The 13243-nt window shown below is 42.7% G+C and overlaps 1 protein-coding gene across 3 annotated transcripts in view; it reads right to left on the bottom strand.

Annotated features, from left to right (window-relative positions):
* The window catches only part of Ap4e1 (adaptor related protein complex 4 subunit epsilon 1), a 60057-nt gene extending 47799 nt beyond the window's left edge, over positions 1–12258 (bottom strand). Inside the window, exons 1-4 of one of the 3 annotated variants that reach the window (XR_003835930.1) lie at positions 12069–12249; positions 9155–9226; positions 6363–6486; positions 1231–1304 (exon numbers count right to left, since the gene is read on the bottom strand). Coding sequence is in view for 2 of the 3 variants with exons in the window: in XM_021156538.1 (XP_021012197.1) it covers positions 1231–1304; positions 6363–6486; positions 9155–9226; positions 12069–12215 (417 nt within the window). In the remaining variant the exon portion in view is untranslated. Of the gene's footprint in view, positions 1–1230; positions 1305–6362; positions 6487–9154; positions 9227–12068 lie in introns of all 3 variants that reach the window. The other 2 variants (XM_021156538.1, XM_029473912.1) reach the window with 2 other exon arrangements.
* Positions 12259–13243: the final 985 nt, after the last annotated feature.

Below are 13243 nucleotides of genomic sequence, written 5' to 3'. Positions count from 1 at the left end.
TTTTTTTTTTGGCTAATATCCACCACAGAATTCAAAAGGCTCAACAAGCTGAAGTGCCCAAGTGAGGACACTTCAGTCCCACTTGGGAGAGAGAAGAAAGCATCATAAGTGGGGAGGGAGAGAAGGACCTGGGAGGGAAAGTGGATGGGGAGGGGGGAACCTGATCTGGTGGTACTGGGTGAGGGAAAAGGACTGAAGCCCTGAGGGCCAGCAGAAAGAATGGAAACAGGCAACCTCAGAAGATTGTATGTAGGGGGGACCCCCCAGAGTATACCAGAGACCTGGGAGGTGAAAGACTCCCAGGATTCACAGGGAGGGACTTTAGATGAGATGCCCGACAGTAGGGAGAGGAAACTTATAGAGCCCAACTCCAGCAGGAAGACAGGGCATCAAGTGAGGGATGGGGTTGCCATCCACAGTCACAACTCTGACCCATAATTGTTCCTGTCTGAAAGAATTACAGGGATGGAAATGGAGAGTCGTCTGCAGAAAAGAAGGTTCAGCAACAGGCCCAAAGTGGGATGCAGCTCAAGGGGAGGTCCCAAGGCCTGACACTATTACTCAGGCTATGGAGTGCTCACAAGAAGGGACCTAGCATGACTGCCCTCCGAAAGACCCAACAAAGAAGCTGAAAGAGTCAGATGCAGATATTTGCTCCCAACAAATGGACAGAAGCAGCTGATCCCTGTTGTTGAATTAGGGAAGGCTGAAAGAAGCTAAGGAGAAGGGCGATCATGTAGGAGAACCAGCAGTCTCAATTAATGTGGACCCCAGAGATCTCTCAAACACTGGACCACCAAACAGACAGCATACACCAGCTGATATGAGGCCCCCAACACACATACAATAGATGACTTCCAGGTCTGTATTCATTCAGAGATGATGCACCTAACCCTCAAGAGACTGGAGGCCCCAGGGAGTTTAGAGGTCAGATGGGGTGGAGTGTGGGGGCATCAATGTGGAGATGGGGTGTGGTGGGGAGGAGGTATGGGATGTGGAACAGTTGGAGGGTGGGAGGGGAAGGGTGGGGAATGGAATATGGAGTGTAAAAAATGAATTACAAATAAAATTAAATTTAAAAAATTAAAAATAAAAATAAATAAAAATTTCTTTTTAAGGCAATTTTGTTAAGTAAACCTATACTTTTAAGTTTAAGTAACTATGGCTAAAGAGAAATGTCCTGAGACAGCAGAAATAAGACTTCATAATAAGCAGTATAAAATACGGTACCTTTACCACTGTATTCACAAGGAGAAGCAAAAGTTCATGACTTTCATGTAGAAATAAAGAAACAGCCAAATAACCTATTAAAAAACGAAGGAAAAGTTTTCATTACTACCTAACTCCCCAAAAATTCTTTCGTAATAAATTAAAGCCATATTTCAAGTTTTAAGTGTGAAACATATCGGTTACCAGGTAACATTAAAAACAAAGTGTAAAATACAAAGTTAACAAACGTCACTGAAGAGTTCAGGTGTCCTTCATCCTGCGTATTCAGAACAGCAGATTCTACAACATATACCAAACTAAAGCCCTGCAGATGACAGAGCTCTCGTGCAAACCTGCAGCATCCATCAAAATAATCTGTCCCTTAGAGCTAACATACAATTATCAAGAAGTAGTTATTGCCTCAGCATCGAGCCACTGAGGGGCATCTGTCCCTGTTGTATGAGCTATCTAAGCCAGCCTGATACGGTCAAGCTACTCAGATTTTTTTTTTTTTTTCAACTAAAGACAGTGTTGAGGAAGTAACAGTTATTGAGGAAAGACAGACTGTCTACCACATTAAATGTACTCACCAGCTTAATGAAGCATTTCTATTTCAAAAGTTATGCGTTAGGATTGAGGAATGAATATATTGATATTACGACAAATGCCATAGTCACATGTGCCAGTGCCACATGCTTTATGGCATTTCTGGCCCCTTTTCACATTGCCAATGATATTTATTAGTTACTATGTGTCAATAGCTATAACCCTTGCCTCACTGAATTCTCCAAACAACCCTATACCCTATTAAGTGTGATTACTATGCCAGTGCAGTGATGACGGCAAAAGAGAGGCTAACACCCAAAGTCTACTGCTGTTACAACCCAGAGTCAGTCCCCACGGACTCTGTGCCTGACCACCCAGTTCTCACCTCATTCTCTCTTCTCACCCCTTCTAGCCCTTTCAACATGGACACTGTTAGTTATCCTTAGCATTACTCAGGAACCATGCATCATGTCTCATGCACACCCTGGGAAACCCCTTAGAAACATCTAGTCTCACAGACATGGGAGCAGCACAGCTGATTGAGAACAAAGACAGAGAACAAATGACAGAGAACAAAGCTGTTACTCCTGCAAGGGTGGAAAAGCTGAGGAGGCCAGGGAGCACTTTCAGCAGAGCCACGTCTTCTAGCTGAGGTCTCACGTGTCCCACACCCAAGTCAATAAACAAGTTCAAAGGATATATTAAAGAAACCTTAATTCTGTTACAACAAACACTTGTTTTGACAGAGAATAAAGAAAAGGATAGCCGGGAGTGGTGGCCCACGCCTTTGATCCCAGCACTTGGGAGGCAGAGGCAGGCAGATCTCTGAGTTTGAGGCCAGCCTGGTCTATAGAGTGAGTTCCAGGACAGCCAGGGCTACACAGAGAAACCCTGTCTTGAATGAATGAATGAATGAATGAATGAGTGAAAGAAAGAAACAAAGAAACAAAGAAAAGGATACTATGTAATTTAACAAATAGCTGTAACATGGAGCAATCAAGTATGACTGCAGAGTGTATCTGACATGACTAAGAATGAGGAACTGGGCTAGGGATACAGCTGAGTTGGCAGAGTGTACACAAAGCCCTCACCTGTACTAGCACCAGACATGCACACAGCGCACACACATACATGCAAACAAAATTTACACATAACACAAACATTTAAAAAAAAAAAAAAGTTACTTGAAGGGCTGGAGAGATGGCTCAGCGGTTAAGAACACTGACTGCTCTTCCAGAGGTCCTGAGTTCAATTCCCAGCAACCACATGGTGGCTCACAACCACCTATAATGGGATCAGAAGTCCTCTTCTGATGTGTCTAAAGATAGCCACAGTGCACTCACATACATAAAAATAAATAACTAAATCTTAAAAATAAAAAGTTACTTAAAGCTTGGGACAAAGCATCTAATAAAGCAAGTTAAAGCCGGCAGTGATAGCGCACGCCTTTAATCCCAGCACTCAGGAGGCAGAGTCAGGTGGATATCTGTGAGTTCAAAGCCAGCCTGGCCTATACAGCAAGTTCTAGGCCAGCCAGGTCTACATAGTGAGACCATGTCTCACAAAACAAACAAAAAACCAAAGTAAGGAAAAAGAGCTTGTTTGAGCTCATGATCTGAGGGCATGTCATCATGGTAGAGAGAAGATATGGTGGCAGAAGCTGGGGAGGTCCTAGTGTATCCTTACGCAAGAAGCAGGGAACAATAAATGACACAAAAATAAAATTGAAAATGAAAAAAAATGTTAAGTCTAAAAATCTAAACGTAGCAACAGCTATTCTAAGTAATCCTACCACCTACCCTGGTTAGTCTTTCTGTCAACTTGACAAAATCTAGAGTCTGGGAAGAGGGACACTAACTGAGAATGCCTCCATCAGACGGTCTTTAAGCAAGCCTGTTGGTGCATTTTCTTAATTAACAATTAATGTGGAGGACCCAGCCCACTGGGACAGGTGGTACTGAATGCTGTAAGAAAGCGGGGTGAGCAAGCCAGTAAGCCGCACTCCTGCATGTTCTCTGCTTCACTTCCTGGCCCTACGGTCCTGGGTGAGAGACTGTGGCCTGGGAGTGGTAAGCTAAAAGAAACCCTTTTCTCCCCAGGTTGCCTTTGATTAGTACAATGGCTAGTCTTTGTTGTCAACCTGACTGGATCTGTAACCAACTAAAACCCAAGTAGCTGGACATACCTGTGAAGGGTTTTCTTGATTGGAGCATTGGAGATGAGAAGACCCACCCTAAATCTGGGTCAGACCTCTCAGCAGCAGCCTATACAAAAGGAAGCTGAAGAAGGAAGCTTTGGCATTTTGCCTGCTTGCCCTCACTTTCACTGGCAGGCTCCTCAATCCTGTTGCTAAGGCATTCCGTGGATGGTATGAGAACCCATCTCTGTGGATTCCAACACAGACTGAAGACTGGCTTAAGATGAGGTTGCTTTTTACTTCTCCTATCAAGTTCAACAATAATGTAAAAACAATTTTTTTTTTCAGACAGGCATGTTGGCACAGGCCTTTAATCCTGGAACTGTGGGAGGCAGAAGCAGATGGATTTCTGTGAGCTCAAGGACAACTGGGGCTACATAGTGAGGCCCTGTCCCAAAAAAGAAAAGAAAACAAACTACAGCCTCAAAACCTTAAGAAACCAAACCAAACCAAACAAGGACACTCCAAATACAACCACCTGGAAGCTAAGTGAGGACGATCATTAGAAATGTTACAGACAAATGAAAACACTAGCAGGGTGGGCACCAGAAGGCACGAAAGCCCACCGTCACAGAAGCCAGGAGTGGTGGTGTGATCCCAGCATCTGGGAAGTGAAAGCAGGAAAATCACCCATGGATAAATAACAGAGGCCAGCCTGGACGACACGAGGCTACCTGCAAGAAGAAAACAACAACAACAACAGAAAGGAGCCACCTTGCTGAAGGGAATCTAAGGAACAGTCTGACAACACAGCACAGTGGCTGTGAAATAAATGAAATAAAATGCCTGCAGAGCCAGTCTGAGAGCCACAGGAAAGTCCTGTCTGAAAACAAGGAAAGCCTACTGGAATTAAATCCCAGTGATATATAAGCTTTAAAAGAAATCAATTTTAATGATTTCTTTAATAACACAAAAAGCTCAGGACTATAAAAAGCTTGAATTAGTCTGAAAGCCAAAACATTAATATATGAAGAAAATTAATATACTGTTAAGAAAAGACACATACTACCACAAGGTACCAGATGGAGGGAGTCACAGAATGATCTTAGAAGAGTTCAAGTTTACTGTGGAATACAGACAGGAAGACGCCACAGAACACTCTGCTTGGAAAAAGGCCACACTAACGTAGGAGCTAACGAGGCTCTGTGGTGGAGTGGCGCTCAGTGCGTGGAAGGCTCTACTCTATTTTCTTCCCTCCTCCCTCGCCTGAGTCAGTCAATCCATGAAGACTGCTCATTCCTAGGAGACTGACATTATCGCTCTCACGGGGTGAAGACCATGTTCCATCCCAACACTGCCCCAGCGACGCTTTGGGGGATTTTCATACAACCTGAAACCACTGGAAACAAATTCATGTCTTAAAAGAATTTTTCCAAACACTCTAAAGGATTACTGCAGAAAAAAACAAAAAACCAAAAATCTTAATACTTCTAACAGCTATAGGTAGCCTTGGGAACATGAGAACAGCATTGTTTAAATTATTCTAGCTTGTTTCAATTTTTATTTTACAAAGAATAATTTCTTAGCCAAGCAAGTCAATAACCCAGCACTTGAGAGGCAGAGGCAGGACACTAGCAAGTTTAAAGACTTCTTTTTTTTTTTTGTTTTGTTTTGTTTTCTTTTCTTTTTCAAGACAGGGTTTCTCTGTGTAGCCCTGGCTGTCCTGGAACTCACTCTGTCGACCAGGCTGGCCTCGAACTCAGAAATCCGCCTGCCTCGGCCTCCCGAGTGCTGGGATTAAAGGCGTGCACCACCACGCCCAACTGTAAAACCTCTTTTTAAAAAGCAAATTAAGGGCTGGTAAGATGGCTCCGTGGGTAAGAGCACAAACTGCTCTTCCGAAGGTCCAGAGTTCAAATCCCAGCAACCACTTGGTGGCTCACAACCATCCGTAACGAAATCTGACTCCCTCTTCTGGAGTGTCTGAAGACAGCGACAGTGTACTTACATATAATAAATAAATAAATAATTTAAAAAAAAAAAAAGGCAAATTAACCAATTAATGAGTAGTCCTCTCTCAGCATGAAAGTAATGGGATTAGCTAGGCTTCTTGAAGCAAGCGTTTACAATTTACACACCAGGAACTCAGCTGTATGCCCAGCTCGTGGGTTTGGCAGGAGCGTGTGGCATTTTGCCCTCACACAATCAAGCACTTCTGAATAGTCTCTGTGACTCCAAAATGCACACTTTACCTACAGGCTTTGTGTGCTAGCTTTGGAAATTTGGGCTGGAATGTAGCTAAGTGGGAGAGAAGCTGACTTAGCATACAGGGTCCACATTTAGTCCCCAAGACTACTATAAAGTCTGTAACGCAAAACTCTAAAAACATACTATATACCAGCCATCATTTTATATATGGTTAAAACCTTAAAAATGACAGTCAGTACAGAAGTCTTAAACATATACATACCCACTCTTTTTTCTAAGAGGTTTCCTTGTTGGGCCAACTTGATTGCATGTATATAACCAAAAGAAGCATCGTATCCAAGCATCTCACAGTATATAAGTCTCACCATACATTCCTTCATCATTTTCTGAAAAGTGAAATACCAATCACTATGTAAACAAACAGAATGCTTTCGTTTTCTGTATGTCACACGCGGTTAACAAGGGAGCCATCTATCCTGGTTATGAAGAACTAATAACTAATGTAGCTATTTCAAAGCAATTGCCCAATACCAGAATATAAAAATAAAAGCTGCTTCTAACAATTACCAACACTATTTATGTCAAAAAACTAGTTCAAATATTTGATTGATAACGACAATATAAACTACCCAGCACGACTTCCGATTCTATGTGCACAGACAGGTTTGATTAGAGGGGGGTCCTCAGACAAAATGCCATCCACGATGATCATATTTGTCATTTAAAATCAATCTGAATATGTTTCATCAAATGAAAACAGATGGAAAAATTGCCATAAGTCAGTAATATATTTGTATCTGCAAGCCACAGTATTCCTGCCTTTCCAGCACTCAGGAGCTGGGCCAGGGGCTGATGCAGAGGACTGTGTGAGCCCAGGATTGGAGACTAGTGTAAAGAACACATCGCAAACTAAACATAGGCTTTTTCTTCAGCATTATCATATCACAGATATGTAATCGTCTGCTATGTAAGTACGCTTTTCCTCTTTTTAAATAACTCACAATATTGTGAACTGAGGGACAGAATTTCATGAACACAGTAGCCATTATATACTAAAATTCTTTGAGAGATACTATGAATATGTTTTATCAGAATGACATTTGCATTATCAATATTTACAGCAAAATTTTATTAGTAATAAAAGCATAATATGTTTCAAAACAGAAAAGTTCAGACTATTTAATATCTAAGATTAAAATATGGCAGTGATAGTACACATCCAGTTCTGTGTTCAATCCTGGGAACAGAAAACAGAAAAAAAAATACATATATAATTGAATGTTCTATAAACAACTATCTGTAATCTCAGCATGAGGACGTGGAGACAGGAGAGTAAGTACAGGGTCATCTTCAGTTACATAGTAGCAAGTTCCAGACTACCCGAGCATAAATCGGACCTGTCTCAAAAGAAAAAAAATCTTAAAAATATAGTTGGGCATGGTGTACATTCATTTAACCCTAGCACTCAGCTGACAGAGGCTTCCCTTCCCTTCCCTTCCCTTCTACAAAGGCTTTTATATAAATTAGGAATAAAATTGTTAATTCATGCCAATAAATTTCAACCCAGGATTTGTATCATGAGCTCAGAGTTTTACCTAAGTAAAATCACTACATAAATTGTTATTCCTTATCTAGAGGAGAAAGCCCGTCCGTGATGAGGGTCTGCTTTACAGCGTCCTTCCAATTGCCTCAGCTCTGTAATTCCTTAGAAACACAGAGCATGAGGTGTGCCCAGACCTGCCTGCGGGGCCACAGTTATATAATGCTCCTGCTAAACTCTGAGTATCCAGTGACCAGTTTTACCCAACACCAGATTTATGCCTTATAGCAACAAAAATTGTATTCAATGATACTCATTATAGAAAATAAAAACCTAACAGAGTAAAAAGAGAAAAACTATTTTTGCTTAACATTTCTATTATCACAAAGTCTGCACAAAGACATATATATATATGTCACACATACAAAGACACAGACTAATGTCTTAAGTTTTATTCCCATGAATATTATAACTACAAAAAGAAATATTTACCTTCTCTTGGACTTTGTACATTCATGTTTATGACAAAGTTATTTATGCAAAATTATCGCCCTGAATTCACTAGGGGAGAAACATAATGACTCACACATAAAAGGACTCATTCGGCTGAGTGCAGTGCTGCGCACCTTTGATCCCAGCCTTTGATCCAGAAGCAGAGGAAGGCGGATCCCTGTGACTTCAAAACCCACCTGACCTACACAGCACATTCTCAGCCAGCCAGGGCTATACAACAAGACCCTGCCTCAAAAATAAATGAGTAAGACTAAATGGATACCATGTTTTTAAAACCACACACTAAATAGTTGATAAACAAATGTTAGTTGGAGTTGGTTAGCTAAAAGTGTCAGGTCAGCAAGATGGCTCAGTCAGTCAAAGGATATAGAACAAAGGCATCAGGCCACCAAGTCTGATGACACAATTCAATCTTACAGGTAGTGGAGAGAACAAACTCCCACACACATGCTATGGCACGCACACAGGAGTGCAGGCTTACACACATACATGCACCAAAAGGTTTAAAAGCTTAAAAGTTTTAAATAGAATAAATGTTAAATATCTATACACATTGTACATTTGTGTTGAATTGTTACAATGTACCACATAAAGATATAGTTAGTATAAATTAAAAAACTACAAGAGGGGCTGGAGAGATGGCTCAGAGGTTAAGAGCACTGACTGCTCTTCCAGAGGTCCAGAGTTCAATTCCCAACAACCACATGGTGGCTCACGACCATCTGTAATGGGATCTGATGCCATCCTTTGGTATCTGATGACAGCTACAGTGTACTCTTATAAATAAATAAATCTTTAAAAGGAAATAAAGAAAGGAAGGAAGAAGAGAAGAGAAGAGAAGAGAGAAGAGCCGAGCCACAACAGAAACCTGGGTCCTAATCTGAAGACTTGCAAATAGCCTCACAGTGGCCAGCAGAGAGCAGCTGAGTGAATGCTGTTTGAAGAACCACACTATAAAAGCCAGGCTTCAAATGCACGTGTGTTGGACTCTGCGCACGTACCAGCGTCGTGGTCGGAGCGGAAACAGTTGCCTTCAGGCTACTCAGTTCCTGCTGGATTAATTTCTCTTCTTCCTGGAAAATACAGTTAGGACAATTTCAATTATACTCATTCTTAAAGCTACATTCCCTGACCCACAGAACCCTCCCTGGAAAGAATAACTATTTCCACGTTAACCTAGGGATCCCTCTTCATTTCACTTGCTTGGCTAGTGAAGACTGGCAGACATTTGTTTTTTAAACTTCAAAATGAGGGGTTGGAGAGGTGGCTCAGCAGTTAAGAGCGCTAGCTGTTCTTCCAAAGGATGAAGGTTCAATTCCCAGCACAACTGTCCCTCATTCCAGCTCCAGGGGATCTGACACCCTCACAGAGACATACATGTAGGAAGAAAACCAATGTACATAAAATAAAAAATAAATTAATTTAAAAACAAAAACTTCAAGATGGGCCCAGCAGTGGTGGTGCTCACCTTTTTAATCCCAGTGCTTTGGCAGAAGAAGCAAGTGGATCTCTGTGAGTTTCAGGCCAGCCAGGGCTACAGAGAAAAACCCTGGGTTTTTTGGTTTTTTGTTTAAAAAAAAAAAAAAACCAAACAAACATAAATAACAACCAAAAAGGAAAAGATTCAAAATCGGGGCAGTGAGATGATGCCTCAGTGGGTGGAGGCTCACCCTGCCAAGCCTGATGACCACATAACCCCACCACACAGCCCTCACTAGCAGGTCTTTAGCCAGTTAACGCCAGGGACTCGGGGTGTGATTTAAAGATCACATTGTATTACCAGTGGTTGGCCAGGCCCTAAATGTGATGGGGATGGTACACGTATAAATACGTGTAGGTTTTAACAACTCAAAACAGCCAGGCACGGTGGTGTGCATCGTTAGTCCCAGCAGTCTGAAGGCAAAGGCGGTGGATTTCTGTGAGTTCAAGGCCAGCCAGGTCTGTACAGGAAGCCCCAGGACAACCACGGCTACATGGTAAGACCTTGACTCAAAAAACAAAAACAAAGAGTCTAAGTGAAAAGAGAGTAAAAAGAAAAGTGTGGATCTGAGAAGATGAAGTTACATCTTCCCAGAAGCAAAAAAGTGTTGATGGAATAAAATAAAAAGTGTTCATGGAACACAGACAACAGACAGACAGACAGACTGACAGACAGAGTCTTCCTAACCTCTACTCTTTCGCATCCTCCTCAGCCCATCTTCCCTCTCACTGTCTACTGCACACACCAGTGTGGTCACCTCTGACGCTTGCCTGTGCTGGACCTCAGGAAGCACTTAGGGCCTGGCCCACCACTAACTCATACAATGTTGTGTTCAAGTCACACACTGAGTCACTGACGTTAAGTGGCTAGTTACAAACTGCTGGTGGGGGCTGCAGAGATGCCACAGGTGAGAATACACACCGCTCTTGCAAAGGACAGAATTTGGTTCCTCACACCCACTCTGGTGGCTCACAATTGCCTAAAAGTCTAGCTCCAAGGGATCACATACACTCTCCTGGACTCTGAAGGCATCTGCACTCATGTACACATACCACAAACACACACACAACTTTGAAACAAATCTAAAAACAAAACAAAACGTAGAAGTAATACCACATCTGTGCAGTTTCAAACTAAGCCAAAAAACTATATTCTCTAAATGTTCAGAGCGGTGGCAGAGGCAGACGGCTCAATGTGTAAAAAGCACAAAGCCAGGTGTGATGAGGTGTACCTGTGATCCCTGCACTCCTACGGTGAGACAGAACACTCAAAGCTCCCTAGCCAGCCTGCCTCACAGAAACAAGCGTCAAGAGAGATCTCACCTACTAGGTGGAAGGTAAGGACTAAGACCCAAAGCTGTTCTCGGAAGCCTATACATGCGCCGTCGGTCCGTGCATCCTCACATACCAGCACATACACATTCTCTCAGTATATACATGTACACACAAAATACTTACTTCCCCTCTCATACAAATTAGCAACAGAAAAGCAGGAAGAGATGTTAAGTACACGAATAATGATTAAGGGATGTTCAGCAAGCCCTGCCACACACCAGCTTCCAGTGAGAACACAAGCCCGTTTTAAACCTTTAAAGGCATCTTGTTTTACTTCTCCTTGCTGCAGGCATTTACACTGCACTGTAGTTACTTATTTATGTTAAGTCTAAAATGGACAGAAAATAGACAGAAAAGTGTTTTGCTGTTTTCATTACTTAACATATAGTTGTGCTTGATAAATACTTGCTGAAGAAAGTATGACACAATATTATGTTTTTAAGACAAACACTCCTTGAGGCTTTGAGTCAGTAAAATACATAGTACGTGGGAACTTAATAACTTCTATAGTAACTACTAGTTTTCGTCTTTGCCCAACCCGTTGGTCTAGACTAAACCTCAAGCTCTGCAAAGATTAACAGCCCTGTCTGGGGTGGGAATGAGGGTTGTCTGTCCGAGTACGTGATGCTTCCAAATAGAAAATTTTAAACTCAAGAGGGAGTCGGGCAGTGGTGGCGCACGTCTTTAATCCCAGCACTTGGGAGGCAGAGGCAGGCGGATTTCTGAGTTCGAGGCCAGCCTGGTGTACAGAATGAGTTCCAGGACAGCCAGGGCTACACAGAGAAATCCTGTCTCGAAAAATCAAAACAAACAAAACAAAACAAAAACCTCAATAGGGAGGAGAAACTTGGTAGGAGCCTATAGCTCAGGCTTTAGGTCGTACTGGCTTTTTTCACTCGATTGACAGCTCGTGTAATCCTCAAAGCACCCCATGAGAAAACACATGGAGGGTCTTCGGGCCTCCAAATCAGAAAGCCGGCCTCCCTGAGGTCGGTCGGTGCAGGCAGCTTGAGGCGGACGCCGGACTGCGTCCATCCAGCGGACCGATGTCTCTGGCCCCGCCGCCCCACCCCATCCCGTCCAGCCAACCCCGCCGCATACGTGCTTGGATGAGAGCGCAGTGACGCCACGGATGAGGCCGCCCAGCCTGGAGAAGAAGGGTGCTCTGGAGGCCGCAGGTCCTCCCAGCTGGTTCTGCAGGAAGAGCCCCGGCAGTGCGGTCAGCGTCCTCTCCACCATGTCGCTCATCGCTGCCTCCCTACGAGGCTACTTCACGCTGACTCTCCCGGCCTCTGTAGTCACTTCCGGCGTTTTGAATAAGAAATCTTTATTCGCGCCGGAGCAGGACGAGCAGGATGAAGTTCCGGGAGACACCGCCTAGGGGCGCACGAGTCTAGGAGGAGAGCAGAGTTCTCTGGAGACATGAAGATCATTCTATTAGCGGTGAAATGTGTGTGCATGATCTTGTATTTTCTAGAACTTCCCAAGGTTGATGAATTCCTGCCATTTCCCTGCCCCAGCCTCCAAGTGCTGGGATTACAGACCTGACCCACCATCTTCTTTATAGTGTTCTTAACACCTGTAGGAGCTCTTATCTCTGAAACTTTGTCTGTGATAAGTGAAAATTTTTTCTTAAATCTTGAAGTTGCTCTTGTACCTATACCTCAACAAAAGAAAAAGTTTGCCTGACAGAATAGTTATGCAAAGATAAAGTTTAGGGCTGGTGAGATGGCTCAGCAGGTAAGAGCACTGACTGCTTTTCCAAAGGTCTTGAGTTCAAATTCCAGCAACCACATGGTGGCTCACAACCATCCATAATGAGATCTGACGCCCTTTTCTGGCGTATCTGAAGACAGCAACAGTGTACTTATTTATAATAATAAATAAGTCTTTTTAAAAAAAGTTTAATTTATTAAAAAATCTCAATATTTAAATTATTTAAAACAGATTTTCTTTAGAATTTAATATTTTATGCCTACGTAAAATTTTGTTTACTGTGTTTTTTTTTTTTTAACTTTAGGCTCTTTCATTAGTTTAAATTAGAAAACTTACTTTCCAGCCATGTAGTGGTTGTGGCCTGTAATCCCAGCCCTTGAGGATGGAAGGAGGGGCAAGAAAATTCAAGGGCATCACCTGCTCCATATCAAGTTCAAAGCAAACCCGGGTTATATGAAACCCTGTCTTAACTTTCCCCATCCCCCAATTTTTTTCTTCCACCTAAAAAAACTGCTGGGGAAAGCTGATACGTTTCTGACTCGGGGGGAAAGGAACGCGGC

Source organism: Mus caroli, chromosome 2 (assembly GCF_900094665.2).
Source record: "Mus caroli chromosome 2, CAROLI_EIJ_v1.1, whole genome shotgun sequence".
In the NCBI taxonomy this organism is placed as follows: domain Eukaryota; kingdom Metazoa; phylum Chordata; class Mammalia; order Rodentia; family Muridae; genus Mus; species Mus caroli.
Note: the sequence above shows the minus strand (reverse complement) of the source record. Positions and strands in the feature narration are given on the sequence as shown.